Source organism: Scleropages formosus, chromosome 15 (genome assembly GCF_900964775.1).
Source record: "Scleropages formosus chromosome 15, fSclFor1.1, whole genome shotgun sequence".
NCBI classification, from domain to species: Eukaryota; Metazoa; Chordata; class Actinopteri; order Osteoglossiformes; family Osteoglossidae; genus Scleropages; species Scleropages formosus.
The window spans coordinates 4,463,899-4,484,220 of record NC_041820.1 but is presented as its reverse complement, the minus strand read 5'-3'; the positions used below and the strand labels follow the sequence as shown (position 1 = coordinate 4,484,220).

Below are 20,322 nucleotides of genomic sequence, written 5' to 3'. Positions count from 1 at the left end.
ACCCTGAGATCCACGGCTAGAGACAGCCAGGCGCTCCTCTCCCTCACAGGCCCCTGGGAAGTCCCGGCCCAACTCACGGGCGCCAGAGAACGGCATTTAGTTCACAGCCATGAGCTTTTGTGTTCCGGAGAGCCTCTGCAGCCGGGTCACTTTCTCACAGCATCCTGTCCTGGTGTGGAGATTTACTGCGGATTGATTGCACAGTACAGTCCGCAGGGAATCCCGGAGCGCCCGACAAAGGGAGTCACAGCCATGAGATAAGTGGTTCCAGAGAACAATGGCGTTCCACAGCGATTTTCCTGCCAATGCCAACCAAAGCCAGTGAAAACGCACATTGATTTCAAGTCCAGTTCTTTTCTTCTCCCCCCTTTACTGCCGTTCCTGTGTTAATACAGTCATTGATCCCCCCCACTGAACAGCTACCTTCATACTTCACACCTACCATTACAGAGCTTTGCGAGACATAGTGAAATAACACGCTGAGACTAACTTATTCTTTGCAACGCCTATTTGTGCGGAATTCACTCTTACTTAAAGCCCATTCTGTGACGCTTGAGTCATCAAGTTCATTCACGGTTTTCTGATTACAAACTGCTGATACAGTAGCGCGTAATGTAAACCATTAGCCGACTGTAAGGATTCATGCAATTAATGTTTCTTTACTGTTTGCAGAATTTTTTTACGCGTCAGCACTGTCAATGAGGATAATCCCTGAGTCAATTCTGCCCGAGACGTCTAGTCCTTTTTTTGTTGTAATCCTTTTTAGAACTTATCTACATTTTAAAGGCTGCTTTCAGATTTACCTTCGCACGAGTTGCTCAGGTGAGCATTAAAGGAGTGTGGCAAGGGCAGGGAAGGTGCGAAACGAGAAGTTAGGGCTAGGAATTAATCAAATCAGAGTCGGTAAAGGTGCGGCATGTGACATTGCACCACGTCTCACCTGGAGATAATGGCAAGACCTCAGGGATGGTTTGAGGTCCTGGTGCATCATGGGTTTCTCTAGATTCAGGGAGGACTTGCGGTAAGTTTCTTTGGCCTGACTCACGGTCAGTGTGGACCAGGAGCTCCTCTTCATGAATTTTCCCTCGGGGGCCGCAGACAAGCCCTCACAGGTAGAGCACTTGACGTCATTGTTGCTTTTGGAGGTCTTGAGGGCGAGATCGGCAAAGTGGCCCTGAAGAGACTCGGGGTAGCAGTGGCCGGTGTGCTCGGTGTGATGGCGGCTGAGGACGCTGGGCGTACGGTACGTGCTGTCGCTGTCCAAGTTGTCGTCAGAGCTCCACCACCCCGCCACACCCCCTCTGTGCCTGCCTTCGGGCCGGCGCTCCTTGCTCTTGCTACGCCTGCCGTGCTTGTGGTGGCCGTGGTGGTGGTGGCCGTGGTGGGGGCCGTCTCCCTTGCTGCCGTTCACCTTGGAGGAGCCCTCCAGCGAGTGGGACTTGGTGAAGAGCTTCTGCACGGAGTGCACCAGGTGGCGGATGCGTCCTGGGCTTTCGCTGCGATGCTCGCCGGCCGAGGCACGCTGGTACTGCAACGTGTGGAAACCGTCGCGCTGCAGCGGCAGCTGCTTCTCGAACTGGTCCAGCAGGTTGGCGGGGATGCGATTCGCCTTGGCTGAGCTGCTGTGCGGGGCAGCGATGCTGTCGTCCCTCGAGCCCCCCCCACCCCCATCGTAGTGAGAGCTGTAGTGCATGCGTGGGAAGGTGCTGCTGGAGACGTGGTCGCCCGGTGTGGTCATGCAGTCGGAGTGGATGGAACTGCGGGGGGAGCAGCGGTGTTGGTCCAGGGGGCAGCCGTCGGTGGGGCTCAGCAGGTAGGAGGGCCGTGCGTCCAGGCCATGTTCGTGGGGGTGTTCACACTCGGTCAGCCCGCAGGTGTGTCCAACCGCGATCTGGGGCTGTGCACGGCTGGATAAACCCTTCATGCTCCTGGGTGGGGAGGGGTGTCTGTCCTCATCAAAGTGCTGCGACGGGGACCATGAATACTGCTGGTCTGCCGGGGACACAGAGACACATAGAACCATGAGATGCTGCAACATGACCGAGTGGGAAGAACACACACACGGCAGAGACATCCTAGATGCGCTGGACCACCAAATGCTGAGCTAAAGCAGATGCGCTGTATGCAACATTAAAAATCTGTCATTCAGTAAATGCAGCTACGCCCTCCACATACTCAAGTTTCTTTAAAATGCAGAAAAAATTATTTGGGTATACAGGAGAAGAGCTAATTTTCCTTCATGGACAAAAGATTTAATTAAATAGATAAGATTAATGTTCTTCACTGTAAATGTATAATTGGTTAATTGTTCATTGCGGTATAACAGCAAGCCAATTATCGGCTTTAAAATGATTAATGTTTACTCGGCATTGAACAACTGCAGCAACAATTAATGCGTTTGTGTAATGCATATTTTTACTGTAGCACACTGAACAGTGCCTGGTATTTTAGGGTGAAATAATTTCTGTGAAAAGACCCCACATATAAAGATGGGACCTTGTGGAAATCTAGTGCTGGAAAGAAAACAAGAGCTCCTATTCTTGGGTGTATTTTTTATTCCTATATATATATATGCAAAAAAAAAAAATCACACAGGATTGAAGCCATTTCCCAAATGCTTAGCTACCTGTAAATGGCTTCGAGGAGCAACTTTCATTTCTCCCATGCAAAGTGAAATAATAGCCCATCACTCCGGCGCAGAGACGTCATCTGTCACAGTCAAGCAAAGACTGGCGGGTTCATTTGGGTGTCCTTGGGAGTCCTCCCACCTCATTCCACCTCAACTGCCTGACCACAATCCCATGTATGTCCTTGGCCCTGAAAGATCAGAGTCCACCCTCGAGGGGACTGTTGATCCAGGGCACAGCCCTCGGGTTATGATTCCCTGCGCTGTTAGTGGATCATGGAAAAGCTTGTCTTTTTGCGTTCAGGAGTTCATCTCACGGTCCTGCACTGTAACAGAAGGCTGCTGAATTGCCATACATTCACTGTCAACCCTTGCAACTCTTGCGTTCTCTTACATTACTCTTGCAGCACCAAATCGCTTTCTCTAACGTAGGAAATTATGCTGTGCTTTTCGCACTCTGGTCCTGTAGCGCGGTGTGGGCTCTCACTTTCAACACTGCAGTTTTAAGGGTTTAGAGAAGATATCCAGCTGTCACCATCAGCCCTCTCACTGTAAGAAGTAAACACCACAAGCAAACCAATGGACTTGATCTTTCCAAAGGTCAGGGCGTCGTGGAAGACGGACACCTTGTTTTGACTGAGCTGCAATGGGGTAGCACGGGCATCCGGTACACAGTGTCGGTTGTCGACAGGCCCGGCGCACAGCATTCAGTCTTCCCTGCCTGTGCTTAATGGTCATAATCCCTCTCTGGCGGAGACGACCAAATACTCATCCAAAACCTCAAGTCGGAAGTGTGTCTCATAAAGTCCCTGTGCCGGAGCAATAAACCGGCGCCCTCGTAAAAGTGAAGGAGACTCTTTATTTACGAGAAGCCAGCAGAAGGGGAAGAGAAACTGCAAGCGTACAAATAACCCAGAAAAAGCCGGAGGGGGTTAATCAAGATAGTACCGCCTTATGAAACAGCAACGCAAGGAGGCATTGAGCGGCACGCTGACGGGATAATTCACTGAGACTTTTCAGTCTTTAATAAAGTTTGAAACTCCGGCCCTGTCCGGACACATCCTTAAGCAACAGAGTTAAGTGGAAGAAAAGCCATAGAAAAAAAGGGAGGACAGCACTAAAGGATTGTCTCCATAAAGTCCTCGAAGCAGGTCACCTGGCCTGTGAAGAGCTTAATGCAAGGCGATATCGATCAAGATGGAAAATAAAAGACTTTCACGTGGCTAATAGTTGTCGGAACATTCTGGAGCGTGCACCCGCGCCGACCCAGGAAACACCGAGCCAATTAAGAGAGGGACGAGATCCCCGTGAGCTAACCCAGGGCTCAGCGGCTCGCTGCTTGGAATTGGCCGCAGGTTAGCACGTGCTACATGCTCAAGGCCCAGCCAGACGCAAGACCTGGGACTTGAACGACTGGCTGGCTTAGTCAGCACTCGCATTGATGAGGAATCGCCAGATGTGACGGATTGATTGCTCTGCAGCTCCAGCTCAGCCTTGAGGGCCACTCGAGAGGGGAAACGCGTCGCTCCAGACTCTGTGCTGCCGCTACCGACCACAAAGGGCAATGGGCAAAAAAGGCCCCTCATTCCGATTCTGCTTAAGTCCAGCTTTTCATATTGAACACGTTTAACAGAGAGGAGCAAGAGGAATAGAGGAGACCACGAGAAATAGATAGTGATCCATCCATCAGCAATCGCGTGGCTGTGTGACAGCAAATGACTGCCCCGTGTTAGCGATCGTGTTAGCGTTCGGATTTTAATAACATATTCATAGCCACAGAAATCCCCCTTCTCTTGCCCTGCAAATGAAGCAAAGTTAAACAGTAATGAACACAACTCAGTGACTCAGGAGCACATAACCTTCAGGCTTGGCAGGATCTCGAACTGAAAAGGAGCTCAGCGCAAATCCGCTGCTGTGCATTAACACGCCGCTGAGTGGCTAAGGGCGCAGTAGAGAGTTGCCGTAGGCGAATTTTTCAGATCTTGGATCTCCAGGCTGGAAACCCTGGAAGACTAGGAACCTTGACAAGAGATGGATGTATTAGTGTTTAACAACACAAGTGTGGTGTTGTGTCTAGTCACATAATGTGAAAGATGAACTAGTCTGACAGTCCCACGGAACGCAATCCTTGCAGCCCCTGAGTGTTGTACTTGAGATTGGCTGCAAAACCGAGGACAGCTTGATGAGTATTTAGAATTTGTTAGATGACCAAAATGTCCAAAAGACACACGCATAGTTCAGGCTGGTGTGTATTCAAAGTGTGTGTGTATTCAGCATGTGCTGGAACGAGGCCCGGGACAGCCGTAAGATCAAGATACTTCGTAAAATCAAGATCAGCTTATCGAAAAGGTGCATTTTTTTCCCCTTGGGGCTCCAGCCAGGCCTGCAGCAAGTTTCTGGTCATTTCCTTGTACTTTTTTCTACTCTTCCACCACACCAGTCCTCTTTCAACCTCAAACAAGTCCGTGTTATCTCTAAATACATCTTTGCGCAGCGCCATCGAGTTCACTGTATCAAACAGCATATCTCAAGGCTTCTCGAAAGTTATGGAACATATTTAGCATAAGAAGCTCAGTGTCAGTGTAAAGCAGAGGCTAGTGCACCGGACCTGGAAGGTAACGTGGTTCGATGAAGGGGAAGCTTCGTACACTATCCAAACAACAGGAGGATGAATCATTTGCAGTGTGTGTGAGACTGGTAAGGACAACTATGTTGCTGTGAAAACAGGTGTACAGAGTAAGGTAAAGCCATGCAATAACTGCCACATCCACACCACCGAAGCAACGCAGAACACCTGGGGTGCGGCATAGCCTGATGCATAAAAGGCAGCATCTGAACGGGGCTGACACGGAACCTTGTTCAGCCTTGTTGCTTGCGACCTTCTTACGTCTTCTCTATTCCTTCGTGGTCCCTAAGCCCTTTGCCAGTCGCGAGCTCCTACTCCTTTGGCCTTCTGCCTCCGTATGATCATCAGCCTCTTGCCAGTATACCGACCTTGCTTTTCGGATTGCCTCTTTAACTAGGTTTGCTCCTCGACGACCTTTTGCCTGTTCTGTGACGAAGATTTCCGGATTTTCCCGAATAAAGCCCGTATTCCGCGCTGCACTTGGGTCCGCCACTACCTTCCGGAACACACCACGACAATAATGTACAACACTGTCCAACAGACAGCCCACCTGAAACAGGTTTAATGGGGCCTATCGTGTAGGTTGAGTTTGGTGTTCCGTGAAGGGTTAATTTGTTCCATGTAACGGAGCCTGAGGTTGTTCTCCACAAAAGAGAATCGTGTCAAAAAAAGGCGATGCTTGGAAAAGATGGAGAAGATGACCGGCAACCTGATGGATGACCAACCTGATGGAGGTGGACATGCCACTTTCAGCCAAAAGGGCATAACTTTCTGAAAAGAGTTTATATATGCGATTCTTCAAGAGTGGACATGGTCTCAGTGGTACCCAACACCAACAACAACATTATCAAATAGTGTTTGACTTTGTAGGACCCACAAATGCTGCAGGAGCCTCGCGTTCCCTCGTGTACTTTTCAGATGTCGTGTAGAAAAGCGTTTCTTCACCTTAACAGATCACCGTAATCAGAAATCTATATAATGGCCTGCTGATCAGTCTCCCAGAAGTTCAATGTGTTCTTCCTAGAATCCTGTCTGCTGCCTTGCTTTTTCTAGGAAAGAGTAGAGAGAGCAGAGAGCGAGATCCAGAGCCCCGGGTGGAATTACCAGTGATTAGTGTTATTAGTTTGGATGTGAAACAAACAGAAAGGCCGAGCGCTTGGACTGAGCTCGACTGAGCTGGACTGAGCTGGACTGAACTGGACTGAACTGGCGCTTCAGACCATGACTGTTTCAAATGAGACAGGCGGCTTGATGGACCTCGTCCCCACGGGTGGCTTTCAGCCGTTTCGCCACCCTGCCCCGGTAAAAGCCAAGGTGAAGGACAGAAATGTGACAGGTAGTCATTTCAACACAACCTGGGATTGAACTTTAATTCAACTGCTTGAACGTTTCTCATTTCTGAGAGATGTCAGTGCTCGTGCGATTTAAGTCGAGACGCACATTTTTAATTTCTTTGTGTCTACGTTGCTCAATCGTGACCGCGTGGTTAACGTTCCCAGAAGGACCCGTGTTTGCGGACACAGCGGTCACGGCACGTGGGACTGGCAGCCGTGATGCTTTGGCTACGGGTGCAAATTATTACCTGCTGCGCCACCCGCTGCCCCAAGCATCACCCGTCCAGGCGGAACACCTGTCTCCTCACCCTGGGCTGGGCATGGCGGCAGAGCCAACCAGAGATCCTCCCTCCAGAACCGCACGCTGAGGCTGATCATAGGCAGCTCGGAGGCGGTAATCCTGCCTTCACACACACACACACACACTACGCGCACAGCAGGCCCAACACGGAGGCAGAGCGGAGTCGGAGTCCCGCAGCGCGCTGCTCGGGGACCAGCGTGAGCTTGTGCGGTCAGCTCAGCGTGACTGGATCCAGCTGGAGAAGGTTCCTTCCTACTGGGAGGCCGGCGAGGAATTAGCTGCTTCCAGAGTAACTCACAGCCTTGGATAACAGATGAAGACACGCCTGGGGGGAGCAGGAACTTAACCGCCCCTGAGATTAGCGCTACATCTCCTGCTGAGTCACTCCGAGCGCTTCAATCTGCACTTGAGCGCAAGGGATTCGAATCCCAGGTGGGATGCTGGAGACCAGTCGCGAGTCCTATCATCCGCAGCACAAATATTTCAGGGAATTACAGCAGGTATAAAACTAATCTCTGAGCTCTTCCGGTGTTTACATCTGCACAGAAGCGGATGTGTTTACAACAAATACTATTCCATAGCTCATTTAATATTAATTGCAGGATCTGTAGTTGACGCCATCCATCGCTTGCATTAAAAATGCAGGAGCGCGTCTCCTTGGGGAAGAGGAGCCCTAGGGGTCGTACCCTCGCGTCGGCACAGTTAACCCTCGGGGGGGTCCGCCGTGACCACGATTTGATGCCGCACGTTCTTCTCAGGGCTCTTGCACGCTGCTTAACATGTCGAGCTCATAATAATCCTTCACGAAGGGACGCGCTTCCCCATTTCTGGTGTTTTTTGGGGGATCTTGCGGAAATCGGACAGAAACCAAGGGCGCTCTCACTTTCAGCTTTTCCTGAGATTACGGAGGCCCGATAAGCCGGAGGGCTGAATCCCGGAGCACTTATCATAAAAGAGCAAATTAGTGCGGTGCTGATAACAAGCCCTATCTGCGCCGGGCTCAGCTCTCCGCGCCTGACGGCACGAGTCCCCCCACGGCGGTCCCGGGGGACGTCATTGTGAAGCCGAGCGGTGGACGCACGCCACAAAAAGGCGACTGGGGAAGACAACGAAATTGGCGCTCTACTAAAACCACACCATTTATGTCTCTGCGGAGATTAGACTGCCAATTCCGCTTGCGTTTCAGTATGATACAATATTATCTTCAGTGACAAATAAAAAAGAAAGCACAACACATTGCTCAGAAGGAGAGAAAAAAAAAAGAATCATAAAATTTCAACAGATTTTATCAAATAGAGCTGTAAAAAAAAAACTGTGAAACGGACCAGCAATATAATTATAATGACTGACTCCAGTCTATTCTGTGTGTGTGTGTGTGTGTGTGTGTGTGTGTGTGTGAGCATGTGTTCGAGTCTTTCGGTCTCGCCACGAGCAAACTTCCTCCAGAGTGTCACCGTCTTTGAGAAACAGCAGAACGCCTTGGGACATACGCATGTCATCAGATCGCATGCGGAAACAGCGTCTCTCGGCTCCAGGCAAACCACGTGTCCTTCGCTGCGGATGACTGGTTGAGTGAGGGCCGTGTCAGGACTTCCCTGGCAAACCCTTCTTGGGCATCCCATAATGTGACATAATGGTGCAGGAGCATCAAAAAGGAGCCCGAAGGAGAGTTTGCTGTTGTCATGGGAACGGACAGACAAAACGTTTCCATTCCTGAGGGTGGAGGGTGGTTTGAGCAGGTCTTCTCAAAGGGGACTTTTTAAAATTCACTGCCTCTCTTCCTAACGACACATATACCGTAAGCATGCTTCCCCAGACACAACTTCACCGACGCACGCACATAAACATACACACTGAGCGTTCCGAGGGCTTTCAGCTCGGGGAAATATAAGCAAGTCTCGTCTTGTGAAATTTAATTAGGGTAAGTGAAACTACAGTGTTTTACTGCCTGTTTTAATGCTTGTGAAACGAACAGATAGAATTTCCCTCATCAGAAAACGCTCAGAATGTGTTATACGCTGTAATATGTGTCGTCGATGAAAGCAGGAAGCCGGAAAAGCGCGCCGCGAAATTGTGCTGATAAATTTCCCGCACATCGGTGCAACTAGAACTCATGGAAAACTCCAATGAATCCACCTGTTCGAAAGAGAAACTTCTGTTCTAGCAATAATATTTTTACACCTCAGGGATGACAAACTCTTACACCCTGTAAGTATTATCTGAATAACAGCATTCAAAAACACAACAACATAATAACAATGTATCACAACATAATAGCAAAAATAAACATAATAATAATGAGTAGGTAGGTGGGTATTTACTCTGATGCAATAAAAAGATTGAGCTGTATAAATGGGCAAATCACAGCGGGTCACTTAGCGTACAGACCTAGCATTGTAAACGGCCTTGGATAAATATGTAACGACAACAACAAAAATAATAGCAAGAGTAATCAGAACGACAGCCATGTAGTGAGTGTTTACAGTTTTAAGACAGGAGAACGATACAGATCCAGATCCACAGGAGAAGCTGATGGCACCAGGACCAGTGTAAACAGCTACGTACACGGGTCCATGACGTGCCCATTTCTCACTTCCCGTGTGTCGCGCTGTGATGCCACACCTCTGCAGCACTGTCTGGCAGGAAGCCTCGGCGCTTCCCGGCGAAACGAGCGCCCGGGAGGGATCGCGCTTGCCCTCGGCCGCATCCGACCACAGGCCTTACGCCTCGGTGCGGTATGAGGACCGGAACAGAACAGGAAGGAACGAGGAAGTCCCGGGAGTGTGGTTCGAGCTACGGGGCTCAACATAGCAGCACCGCGCGGGGGGGGCGAGACGAGGGGTTATAAGGCTTGTAAATCAGCTCAGGTGACATGCTATTGAGTTTCTTACATAGGAGCCTGAGCGACAGCTCAATCCATTTTTCCATTTACATGGGAGAAAGTATTGAACGGGGTGAGGAGCTGCAGCTTCTGTTGGACCAGAGCCAGTTCTGGCAGGAATTCACTCCAGCAGGAACGGTGCAATACCCCCCCCACCATCACTCCCACCCCCACCCCCCTTGTATCCTCCACCTTCTCACCTCTTCCTCGCTCTCCCATGTTACATGCCCACCTTCCTCATCCTGCCGCGCTCGAGGCGCCGGGGCTGATGCTGATTGCGCCTTGTGGTTACCAAGGTGACGGGTTGCACCCTCCCCCCACCGCAAACTATCTGGCTCAGAAAAGAGGGGTTGTGTCAAAGCGAGGGATGGGTTAGAAGCACCTGTTGCTGTCAGGCCGATGATGCTATCGACTGGAAAGGCAAGACATTTCCAAGTCCCCAGAGATCGAGAGCATCGGGGAATGAGGTGAACGTCTGCGCCGCGTAAACACTGGTTCTTGTTAATTTATTCGTTATACAACGTAGGGGAGGCACGATGGCGAGGCGGGTTTGGCCGGGGCCTGTTCTGTGGTGAGTCTGGGGGTCGAGTCCTGCTCGGGGTACCGTGGCAGACGGGTGCCCCGTCCTGGGTGTGTCCCCTCTCCCTTTGGCCTTGTGCCGTGTCGCCAGGTTAGGCTCCGGTTTGCCGGGACAAGCGGTTGTAGCCATTGTCTGTGTGATTATACAAACTAACAAAAATGTTATTATGTCAATTTTTTGCATTTTCCATTCAGTTTTGTTATACAAAACATAGTTTTGGCATTAGTATGTACTATATATGTGAGTTTTTAGAAAAATATTCCACATTCTTGAAATAAGAAAATTTTGGGAAATTTTTGCACCAGGTTCCAAATATTCCAGTGCCTTTTAAGATCTAATGCTCTCTAGAATGTTCTTGTGCCTTCTAGAATCTTCCAATGGCTGCAAGATTCCATGGTTAACAGTGACGCTCTAGAAGAACTAGTGGCATTTTTGTAATCAGTAAACTTGAACTAATCATAATAAACGCAAAAATCGATATAACTAAATACTTTGAAAGATTTTTGTTACGTTGTGCGATCAATAGCCGTTTGTCTGACACAGGGCTGCAGCGGTTCAGATCCTATCCTGGAAGCACAGGCTGCGAGGAAGGCATGGTCGGGACATCAGGGCAGCTGCACACTCTTGTTCACCCATAGATACAAACACTAAGGGCAACTTGGACTGTGGGTGGAAACCAGAGCACCTGGCGAGAACGTGCAGACTCGGACTGAGCCAGACTGGAATCCAAGTCTGAAACCACAGCCCAGGAGATGTGAGGCACCAGTACTATTTACAGCTCCGTGCAAAATGGTTGCCACGGCTTTACTAGCATTACGTCACAAATTTTCATTTTACAAGTCTATCTGAGGCATATTTGATTTATTCAAGTGGAAAGCGCAATATTGCCATAAAATAACATTCATTCTCGTTGGCATTTTTTTATCACTTAGTAACACCAGTTCAGTCATTCGCATGCATCAGTGCTCGGCCTTGTAGAAAAATAACGCACCTAGTCACGGACGTGTTTGCATGGTACATGTATGCCAGCGACAGGTTCCCGAAACTGTTTGACCGCAATGACCTGGTCCAATTCCGCCTCGAACCATCCAGGATTTCTCCGTCAAACTCCAGCGCAGGACGTTTAACGATGCTCTCGGCCTCCAGAGGAAAACGGTCAAAAAACGACCCGACGACATCTGGTCGGTGTCACCGGTGTCGGATGACGGCGAGGTGCTGCGTTCGTCGTTGCCCGAGGCGGACGCCTCTCATCGTCAGCGTGCAATTCCACTTATGACACACATATTAAAAAAGCATTAGCAGGCATGCGGTAACGCAGCATCTGCCCGAACCTCTGCTAACATCGCGTCTGTGTGATTCTCCCACTGATCTGCGTTTGTGCCGCAGCCCGCTCCGGGGGCGCCCGTTGTCTCCGGTCCTCGTTCATTTTTATTGCTTCCTAATAGTTGCTCTCTAGACGAAACGATTAAAAAAAAAAAAGAAAAAAAAAAAAACTAACACACTGACGATGCCAAAAAAATTAAATTTCTATTTCGCCGTTACCTTTCACTCTTGAAACGTCAAGTAATAGTGTTTTGCAATGTGAATTTAAACTGCAAAGACAATATTTTTTCAGCGTGACCATCTGTTGTCTGATTTCCTTACTTACACACACATACACACGCAGACACACACACTCCACGGAACAGATTTCAGTCACTTGCTGATATGTGTATGTGATGAGTGGAGGCAGAGAGGAGGACGTCCCAGGTGAGAGCAGATGGCATGAGTTGCTTCGAGAGAGAAGGACACTGCATATGTGGTGTCCTCACCTTGCTGGGACCCATTTGTCCAACTTGACAGCTAATACAGCTACATGGTAAATATCGGGGGTGGGGGGTGCCATCGTCATCCCGCATAACACATCGTCCCGATGATGCGGCTTCAACAGCGACTGTGCAGCACCGGGAGGACGTGGTAACGATGGCTTCAGGGCTGTTACTTTCACTTTACCTTCTCTACGGGGGTGTATGAGCACCTGTTTAACTAGCAGCGCTTCCATCCCACTCATTCGCATTGATTACAGCCTCTGCTTTGCTGCGGGTTCGAACGGGCTCGTCCTCTATAGAGTCCATGCGGGTTTCCACAGGGCGCTTTGGTTTCATCCCACAGTCCTCGCAGCCTCTTTGCGAAGCCCTGATCTGGACAAGCAGTTACAGTTAACGAATCGATGGATTTTTTGTTTTTAACCAAACCACCTACTTGCTCACATGCACAACATCAGGGTCCCCTACTGGGACTTTAAATCCGCAGCTTTATCGTATCCAAGTTCTTACTAATAAAATTCCAGCAGTGCAAAAAGCACTAGAAAAATAAGAGGAGTGATTAATGATGAGTCAAGTAAGATGAAGAGTAATAATGATGAACTATGAGGTTTCCGGCACGAGCGCGGAAAACAGCCGAGGAGCCACGCGTTCGCGGGTTAACGCTGTTCTAGAAACTAACGGGAAATTTACGAAAAGCGTTGCAAATGTGTTTCACGAAATTGTCAATTTAACACGCTCTAATGCCCAATTATGTTCCGCATGTCATTCTCGAGAACATCTGGGTTTCTCCGATGAACGGTGGGATTTGGATTGATTCCACCGAGCGCGGCGAGTTGTTTACAGCCACGTTTTCGCCAGAGTCCCTGTCGATTCCCTCAGAAATCATCTAAACCTCAGGAAGGACCCGTTTCTCACACCTTCAGCCCCGGAGTTCCTTCACAGGGAAGGTAAAACGGAGCTGAACAGAAAAAAGGGCTGAACTTTCCAGAATCTTCCCATCCTACACTCACGCTTGCTCCCGTGCTTCTTGGATTCACACGTACTCATTTATCTGACACTGTTCTCCAAAGCAACTCACAGTTATTTACCCAAAATTACCCAGCTGGGTAATTTCAATGCAGCAATTTAGGGTAAGTACCTTGTTCAAGGGTACTGCAGCCACAGATTGAACCTGTGACCTTTGAGTCCAAAAGCAGCAGCTCTACACACAACACTACCAGCTGTGGACCCGAGTGTCACGGCAGCGCGGTGTGAAGCTCAGCTTTATGACCCTTGGGCCAGAGGATTGGATGAGTACCAGGTGGTAAAGCTTGCAGCGAGATAGACGGGTTGCGCCCAACCTCCACGGATGGGTTTGAGTCCTCACGGAAAGGAAAAGAACGGCAGGAGAGGATCTGCGCTGCCGTGCCGTTCCCCGGCTCTGACCAGGAGCGCTCAGCGTTTGGACGGCTCTAAACCGTTTAGTCACGACCCTCAGAAATGAATTATAGGCCTCGCTGTTTAGAGAGAGGATTGGAACGGCCATCAGACAGCAGACATTGTTAGGAAAGAGTAATGACTTCCAGAGAGAAACTTGTGCTCGGATCCTGTCGTTACTGCTCAAAAATACCATGAGAGCCTGGAAGTCAGCGGCGTCGGATCACGGCGTCTTCACTTTAGGGTTTTCTTCCGTTTCGATTGACTGTCGACCGCGCTGGGACGTGCTATTTGGTTCTAATCCGACGCTTGGCCCCAGGTGAAGCGGAACGCTCCAGACCCACCGGGGCTTCTGACCTGCGCCCATATTCGCCTGAGGCGGTTGCATAACAGGGTACTGGCAAGCTCTCGCCTCCCAGCCCCACCGAGCAGCCAAATGTCGCTCGGGCGATGGCAGCGGGCCGGCTTCGGGGACGCGCGGACGTAACCTCTCGACGGAAGCGAGCGGTCTGATCGATCGCTTCGTTTACCGCTCCGACCCACCGTGACACCTACACATCAGTACAGGGACACGGTGCTGTGCCGATAAGCCAGGAGAGCAATGCCACGCTACACCGATGGTCGCTACTCCACCCTGGTAGCGCAGCGAGCGTGCGAGCGGGCTTCCTGCCACGTTCGGCACGTGCGAAGAAACGGTCGCCTTCCGCGAAGGATGGGGCAAAGCGAAATGGGCTGGAGATCCCAATGGCCCATTGCGTTGTGCTCAGCGGAGAGAGCGGGGGAGCAGCGCGATCACAAGCCAGTCCAACGTGGGGGGTTAAAAAGCCATGCGGCAGCGCCTGGCGGTACCGCGGTACGACACGACACGTAGAGAACATATGGGCTTTTCCCTTCTGGGAGACATGATGCTCCTCATTACTGGAGCTTTTCTCACAGAGAAATGGGAGGAAGAGGGAAAAGAGCTCTTTTGGATGCTGTTCTCGACACTGCACACGTCGTTGAAGATGCCGCTTTGGCAGTGCTCGGCGTCTGTGTCGTCTTGTCGGTAGTTCTCCTTTGAATATGAGCTGGACCCTGACGAGTGGGGGGTTGTGGGGGGGGGGGGGATGAGAAGGAGAGCTCAGAGCTTCTCAGGAGCCGCACACCTTTGATTCCCCTGGCTCTGCAAACCGGGCCCTGGGATTCCAGCGCGAGGAGGGACGGGGCCGCCGCGCCTTTCGTTCCCCCTCCCTCAGCACCCAGACACAGGCAAATGGAACCCCCCCCCCGCCCCCCACACCGGTCCCCCCTACGCAGACACACGCTGACAGCGCAACAGCAACGGCAGGTCCGCACGCGCTCACCCTCCCTCGCTCTCTCTCCCGCTCTCTCGCTCTCTCTGTTCCGCTTTAAAATTCAAATTCAAATTCAAACACGCTTTTATTTGCATGACAAGTTGCCTTGTGTTGTAAAAGCAATGGACATAATTGCATACATACAGTATAAAGGCAGTAACAAAACAAGAGGACTGCAAATAAGGCAAAGAGCTGTCAAAAGCTACAGGTCTCACGGAAAAAAGCACTGCTGTCGGCATCATCATTACCGTTCGCTCATTTACGCGATGCTTTGGGCCAAAGCGACTTTCGGTGTTTCAGATACTAATTGCCACGATTTAACCATTTATACAGCTGGGAATATTTACTGGAGCAACAGGGGGTAGGTACTTGGATCAAGAGCGTAACAGCAGGAGTGGGATTTTATCCTGGATCCATCCAGTGCAGGGCGACAGCGCTAACCGCAGCGCCACCTACTGCCCGCTTTGTCCCGAATCACATTCTTGAGTGTCGTTCCCCTCTCCGTCTCACGAGTGCCGATGAGGGTCCGCAGCGCAGCCCCGTCACTGGCCGCGCTCGTGAAGACAAAAGTAATCGAGTGACTAATCGAAATGATCCGAGGGTAATGGGAGTGGTCTGTGCGCGCAGGTTCGGTTCAGGAGTTCAGGAGGCAAACTTCAGTTCATCGGTTTGGCTTCTTTTCTCGTCTCGTCCCGGCGCGCTCGCGCTTCCTTTCGCGTCACGGGACCGAGACTAAGCCTCGCGCCGAAGTATAACGCAAATCCTCGCCGCGTCCCCAAGGCGTCTACGGCTGAGATGTACCGCGCTACAAAACGGACGCATGCGCTCGTGCGCGTGGCTGCACGGCGCTGCTGAGAAGCCGCCGTTACTAGCGCTGCCGTTCGTTAAACCTGCAGCCTGACTCGACCCCGCGTCGGTGCCGTAGCGGCCCGCGCCCGCCAAACGAGAGCGCTCGGCCTCGCCTCGTTCCGGTGCGCGCGCAGGAGTCCAAGGGCCGGACCGCGTCTCTCCTCCTCCTCCCCCGCCATCCTGTTAGACGGAGAGCCCGGGAGCCCGAGCGGGTGGCGGGGCCCGTGCGGTCGTCCCTTTGATCAACGAGACGAGGCTTCCCGGGAGGGTTGTTGGGTTTGTTTACGCGCCGCCCTCTCCTCGCGCTCGTCGCCCCACCGCGGCTCCCGGGGGCCGGTCACGTGCTGTCACGCCGCTGCTCTTTCTACCCCGGCAGCGCGATTGCGGAGCACCCCCCGGGCGACACTTTAGCGGCCGTGCGGTTAACACCTGGGGACACCGCCTACACGCTGGGCGTACAACATTACATTACGTTAAATTACATCTTGCCCTAATAACTTCCAGGATATTGCTTCGCCTCCTGTAAAATTAAACGACATTTCTTCGGCCGCCGCCCATATACCATCCTACGCGGCGGCCCGCTTCATCGGTATGCGGGGCCGCGGCGCCGCTGTCCGCGGTACTGAAGTGCACACGGAGCAGGGCAAGCAAGGCGGCTCGTGATGCGGCGCATTCCCCGGCATGATTGAGTTTTTGAAGGATGTCTGAACTTTGGGCTGCAAGCAGCTGTAACTCACGGTGACGCAGCGGGCGGTCGGGGACTTTTAACGCCGTTTGCGTGGAGGATACCGACTGCGGTCCAACCGGCCTGAACTGGCAGCGCACGCTCCCCCCGATCGCAGTGCTGAAATTGAATCCTCCCGTCAGGGGGAGTGCAGGAATTACATGATCGCCGCTTTGCGCCGCAGAGGAATGAAACATCTGTCAAGTCTCACTGTGGACGGCCAGTCCTCGGGCTTCCTGCGTCGCTCTCGCACGACCCCCCCCCCCCCCCCGGCGGAAATCCCTGTCCGGCACGGGTCAGTATTAACCCCGTTGATGCAGCGGTGGCGCCCTGGCCGACGGCCGGCCACGTCCGGCGGGATCGGTTCAGAGACGAGCGAGCAGAGGGAAGAGAGCGAAGAGAGACATATTTCCTGTGACTACATTTTCAGGCCATGAGGGCTTTCTCCGTATTTACAGCGAGGCTTTAATTCCAGAAGTTTCTTGGTTAAACTTGCTGTTTCTTAAAACTCTGACACTGACACCCTGTGCTTCCGGGATCGGCTTTGGACCACCCCAACCCTGCACTAGACACGTGGTCGCCGGTAATGAGTGGTGTCAGAGAGTTTTTTTTAATTTATTACTCACCTAGCCGAGGTTTCCAGAGAACATATCCAGTAAATAGGTGGAGGGACATTTGTATTATGTAGCTTTTATTAACGATGAATGAGTGGTGAAACGAATTACAACCAAGCTTTTTCATACAAACAGATTTCCTGCCCCTATGATGTTCGCAAGTTGATGAGCCAGCGTATTAGGTATAAACACAGGACCAGCAGGGAGGACGGGGGTTACAGTGGTTGTCTTACACATCGAGGACCCAGATTTGAATCTCTGGTCCTGCTGTAGTACCTATGATCAAGGTATTTACCCTGATGCAGTAAAATGAGTCAGCTGTATAAATGGGTAAATCATTGTAGGTCACTTAGTGTACAAACCTAGCATTGTAAATTGACTTGGATAAACATATAACAACAACAACAGCCACAATAATAATAATAATAATAATAATAATATGCTCAAGTACGGTTTGATGAGGAACTCAGTATCATTTCTCATATATCACTGTGATCAGACAAAGGTGCACGTGATGCAGTTCTTGCGAGAGAACTACCAAGTGCGGTGCCTGGTTATATTGGAAGGGGATCTTTCATGCTACATTTCTGGAATTCAGTGGAACCGAACCTGTTGGAGCAACGTTCTCTGACTTCATCAGTATTCCGGCGGCATCACAAGGAACAGAATCCAATCTAACGTTCGCACGTATCCCCTGATTGTGACATACAGTTGCTCTTGCCGTGGCCTCCGCAGCTCGTGCGCTTTAAAGCTTTGCGTGATATTTCACCGCGCAAACGCAGCACCGTCACAGTGCCAGCACACAGACTTTCGAAAAGTAAATAAAAAACTGTATTATTACCGCATTACGTTTCAGCCACGGGCACACCAGCTTTGTTACAGACAGCGACGTTTGCCAGACCCTGTTTACCTCGCCTTACCGCTGTGAAATTTACCCACGATGCCATTTCCCCTACTTAACAGCATATGAATGGAAACAGGATAAGGCAGGCTGTGTAATCAAGTTCATTACTTAAATAGAGGCGGAAAGCGTCCTCTGTACTTTCCGCACACGCTGCTGGAAAAACAGGACAGGGGTCAGTAGTGTCCATCAAGCCGCAATTATCTGGGGGTCTAATTTAGCTGTCGGTACTGACCCGAGAACAGACGCACGGTGTCTACGGAGCAGCAGGCCTCAACAGGAAACAAATTAGCCAGAGACAGAGAGTTGAGAGAGAGAGAGAGAGAGAGAGAGAGAGAGAGAGAGAGAGAGAGAGAGAGAGAGAGAGAGAGAGAGAGCAAGATTTGGTTTTTCTCGGCCCTCTACATCAGCAGTACTGCATTTTACCTCACCCTACTGGAGTAAATAACTCTCTCTGCAGAATTCTTCAAGTTCCCCAGTCATGTCTCAGTCATTATTTATATGTTTGGCCTCATTTACACAATTCAAATTTCATTCACACAACATTAAGTAAAAGACTTTTATTGGGTTATTACTACAGGACAAGCTATATAGTATTTGCTTAATTTTTTATGCTTTATTCTCATCATTATTTTAGCCCATCGGTAAGATTTAAATTTTTAAACTGGTCACCTTTCATAATAAAAAAAGTGATTCCTGTAATAGGGCTACATGGGGGCACACAGGGTACAGCTGGCGACGCACAGCTTCTAGCCTGTCGGTTTGGATGTGGGTTCGAGTCCAGTTCGCACATTCTCCGTGCCTTTGTGGGCTCCCTTCCGCAGCTCAAAGGCATGCAATACAGCCATAATAAATGATGAATAATGAAGTGCCGGGACTTGGAGTTAAACCGCCGAGTTTCCTTTGACGGATCCCGGTGACTTCACCTCTCAGTTGCCTCGCTTTTTCTCTTTCTCCATCACTCTATAAAATGTGGGATGCCCCTGCTATTCGTAGACACGCCACGTGGCTCTCATTATGAACATGTTCCTCAAAGTGCTCCGAGTCCTGAGGCACAGTGAGTCACAGCGCTGGGACTCGGAGCCACATCACGCGACGCAACGTGGTTTACCATTTCACAGGCAGCACGGCTCACAGTACCAGCAGACAGAGCGCCGAGTCCCACTGGGACCCATTAGGAACTGCTTTATAGTGGCAAGTTTGCATCTGCTCCAAGGATGCTTTCAACATGGAGCGCACCAAATCACAACAAGCCACTCACTGGAGCCACATTATCACATCTGCAGCAGGAATGCAGCCCATCCTGGGGAAAGAAGTAGGTAAGGAAGGGCTCCACACATACCACAGCGAAGGGTGGAGCGACAACAGGGCTCTGGTTGTGATTGGCTGCTCCCTTCCTGGAAGATGCCAACTTCACGAGTCAGGTATCGCGTTGTGAGTGAGGCCACGCACAGCGGTTAATGACACTTAATAACACTAGACTTAATGATGAAAACTGAAAACTCAAGGTTGCTGTTTCCATCCCCTCCAGTGGCCCTGCTACCATCCCCTTGGGTAGGATACAGATGTTGAGAATATCAAGCTATGCAAATGGTTAAAATGAAACATTACATGGGAAAAACCATTGGCGAAGCACAAAAGTAATGACGAAGAAAACTGTGGCATAATAAAATAGTTTGCCAAGAGTTACCGCGCTGCCGACATCATATCCTGCGCTAAATAACGGAGCTAAAAATGTCATGTAACTATGAGGTCATGACTGTTTCTCAAATACTGTGCTCTAATAACCAGTCATCATTAACAAATAGCTCACAGGAGCTGGTCGGGCATGGTGTTTATTCAACATTGCCAAGTGATTCAGGCCTAATCATTCAGAGGAAGGCATTAATGAATATGCATGATACAATAATTTTGGGCATTTATTGTAATTAAATGAATACATTAGCAGTCTATGTTTCATTAAGACTCTTGCCATAAAATATGCTCTTCCTTACACTGGGGATTATTAATGGCACTTCAGTCTTAACTCGCGTGAGCAAAGGTCATCCGTACGTAGGAACAGTGGAGCGGGAAGCGATGCATTATGGGCCGTGGTGAAATCTATCTGGTCGCTCCCTGTCCCTTCCTATTTACCTCCGTTAGCGGCAGTTAATAGCCTGTGAAGCTCTGGAGCTGCTGTAGTGTTAAGCAGAGGAGACACTGTGAGTCAACCATTGCGGGCAAAACGAAAATGAAAAGTTAAATTTTAATGGGTTTTCGCCCGCTCACACGCCTGGAATGGTTTCCAAAAAAAAAAGAGAAGAAGATCCAACATGTTTTCAAGGACACCGT

The 20,322-nt window shown here is 50.3% G+C and overlaps 1 protein-coding gene across 1 annotated transcript in view; it reads right to left on the bottom strand.

The window, feature by feature from the left end:
• Positions 1-20,322, bottom strand: part of dlgap2a (discs, large (Drosophila) homolog-associated protein 2a) — a 139,649-nt gene that overhangs the window by 45,482 nt on the left and 73,845 nt on the right. The window contains exon 3 of the mRNA XM_029258395.1: positions 941-1,992. Within this exon, the coding sequence (XP_029114228.1) occupies positions 941-1,924 (984 nt within the window). The 5' untranslated portion in view covers positions 1,925-1,992. The remainder of the gene's footprint in view (positions 1-940; positions 1,993-20,322) is intronic.